Raw genomic sequence first — 2,413 nt, 5'->3', positions numbered from 1 at the left:
GGGCACTTGACCTCTCTGGGCCTCCGGCTCCTCAGCAGCAGCCTCGAGGGGTGTGTCCAGGCCTTTTGGGGGGTGAGTGGGGTTTGGGAGATCCAGGTGCATGCTCTGAGGACCTTGGGGACAAGGACAGAACAGGCTCCCGTGTGCTTGGAACTGGGCCTCAAGTGGACCTTGTCAGGCACTGGCTTTGTGGGCTGAGTTAGGGGGGAAATAGTGTGAGCCCCTGTGGGGGGTGACACAGCGAGGCTGCCCGCCGGCTCTCAGCTGGGAATCTAGAAGCCTCTGGACATCCCGCCCCTACCCTGCCGGGAGCTTGGACTGGTGACTTCCCAAGGGAAGGAGGGCCCCTGGGGACAGTTGATAGTCCCTTGGTGTTAGAGCTGGCCGGGGCCCCAGGCCTCATCAGGTCCAGATGACCCTCTCTTACAGAGGAATAAATGGGTCCAGAGAGAGCCAGGCGTTTCTGCCTTAAATTCTCACCCTGTCTCCATTGCCTGCTGTAGGTGTGGCGGTGAGCCGGGGGCTGCAGAGAAGGGACGCCGTGTGCCAGAGCCGCCCTGGAACCTGCCGGGCAGGGCAGTGCTGTGGAGGGGTAGATGGTGTGGAGATTGTGGGGGGACTCAACCCCTGAGAAAGGAAGGTCAACAGGGCATTAGGGGAGGCGATTCGGAGAGAAAGAACCTTGAAACCCAGTTCTCAGCTGCTCTGAACCTGAGTCATGAGGCTTTCCATGCAAGGGGGTCCTTGGGGTGCGGGGCTCAGTTGGCCCCTACTATTTCCACCTGCCTGCCTCGGTCTCCCCACCCAAGCCCTGGGTTCATGCCAAGGTTGCTGTGCGTGTGCACCCTCTAGTGGTGGAACCGGGTTGCGTTTCAGGACTTGGAAACTGTCCTATGTCTTTGCAATGCGGTGCTGGACCCGGCCAGGAAGCAGGCACCCAGTACAGGAGACCAGCCTTTATTCGAGAGCTCGGCTTGGTAGGATTGGGTATGAAGGAGGCCTTGCTGTGGCCTCGGGAGACCTGCTTGCTCTGGGCTTGTTATCCAGCCGATGTGTGGCCCAGAGCGCAGGAAATGGCCTCTGGCCCTGACCGCCTATGTTCTGGCAAGCCCCTCCGCTCTGGGGGACAGAGGAGCGACATCTGGTCCCCAGGAAGCCTTAGGAAGCAGTGTCAGGGCAGGGGACCCAACACCTCAGGCCCGCTGATAAACCCAGCAGGTGGAACGAAAGGCAGACCCACAAAGTCATTAAGTCCATTCCGACTGCTAGCCACCCTGCAGGGCTGATGCAAACTGACCCGGAGGCTGCCCTTCCCAGGGGGTCGCTGAGCAGCAGAGTCCACTCCGTAGCAGGGGGTACATGTGTGGGTTTTGTTTCTTTGAATCTTAACCAAAACAGCTCCACCTTTCTCCTGCGGCGGGGCGGCTGGTGGGCTAGAACTCCTGGCCTGTGAGACCCCATTGGGAAGCCAGACCTTGGTGTGGGGGTTCCCTAGTACATTTTGATGGCCCAGATGTGCGGAGGCCAAGAAGAAGTGTAGCCCCCAGGATGGGGCCTGGGCATCATCCAAGCTGAGGCCCGGGCACGTGCCTGGGACACAGCTCTCCTCTCGGCCTGATCACCTGTATGTCATGTACCTTGAAACCCCAGGTTGGCCCTCAGCATCCTGAAGTGCCCGTGGGCCCCTGTGGGCCAGGATGACCCCTGTCTGTGGCTCCAGGGCTGTCTATGAAGAGCTACATCACCGGGCATGACTCTGGCCCTGGCCTGAAAGTTGAGCGAGGAGGATGGCGGCTGACAACCTCTCTGTGAGAAGAAGGGGGCCAGTGTGATGGGCCCAGTCAGGTGTGACATTGTTAGGTTCCCGAATGGTCACCTCGGTTCTTTGCTTCAAGGCGCAGAAAGAATTCCCACAGCAGAAGCACGTCTGTAATCCAAGTGAGCCTTTAGGAAGGAGAGGAGAAGTGCCAGGCTTTCAGTCTCCAAAGGACCCACACTCTTTCTGGAAAGCACGCCAGACCACGCGGGCCTGGACTTCTTGACTGGGTGCAGAGAATACAGCAACAGGGAGCGTGAAACCCCTACATGTGGAACTGGGGGACCCCCGGAGGCCAAGAGGGGGTGCAGGACCCCATAGGCTCCTACTTGTCTTCTGGCCCCCTGGCTGGGGGAGGCGTGGTTAAGGGCCTCGGCTGATCTTATTGGCTGTGTTTAAGCACCCTCGGGTGATGTCATGGGCCTAGGTTGTGGCTCGGTTTGGTTTCCCCTGTGTTTAGGGGGTCCTCGTCTGCACATGCCCTGTCCTGGATTTTCCCATAGGTGCCCAACTAGTGTGCCCCATCCCTGCAACCCCTCTGCTCTGGCCCCATGCAGGCATTGGGGACACAGCCTCCTGTGTCCCTAATCTAGTGAC

General features: G+C 59.6%; 1 protein-coding gene across 1 annotated transcript in view; it reads left to right on the top strand.

Annotated features, from left to right (window-relative positions):
- LRP5 (LDL receptor related protein 5) overlaps positions 1-2,413 on the top strand; it is a 57,929-nt gene that overhangs the window by 18,335 nt on the left and 37,181 nt on the right. The window contains exons 6-7 of the mRNA XM_030887540.2: positions 504-610; positions 853-977. Of these exons, the coding sequence (XP_030743400.1) occupies positions 504-610; positions 853-977 (232 nt within the window). The remainder of the gene's footprint in view (positions 1-503; positions 611-852; positions 978-2,413) is intronic.

This window comes from Echinops telfairi, unplaced genomic scaffold (genome assembly GCF_000313985.2).
Source record: "Echinops telfairi isolate 266 unplaced genomic scaffold, ASM31398v2 ScPeMD7_7417;HRSCAF=8455, whole genome shotgun sequence".
NCBI lineage: Eukaryota > Metazoa > Chordata > Mammalia > Afrosoricida > Tenrecidae > Echinops > Echinops telfairi.
Note: the sequence above shows the minus strand (reverse complement) of the source record. Positions and strands in the feature narration are given on the sequence as shown.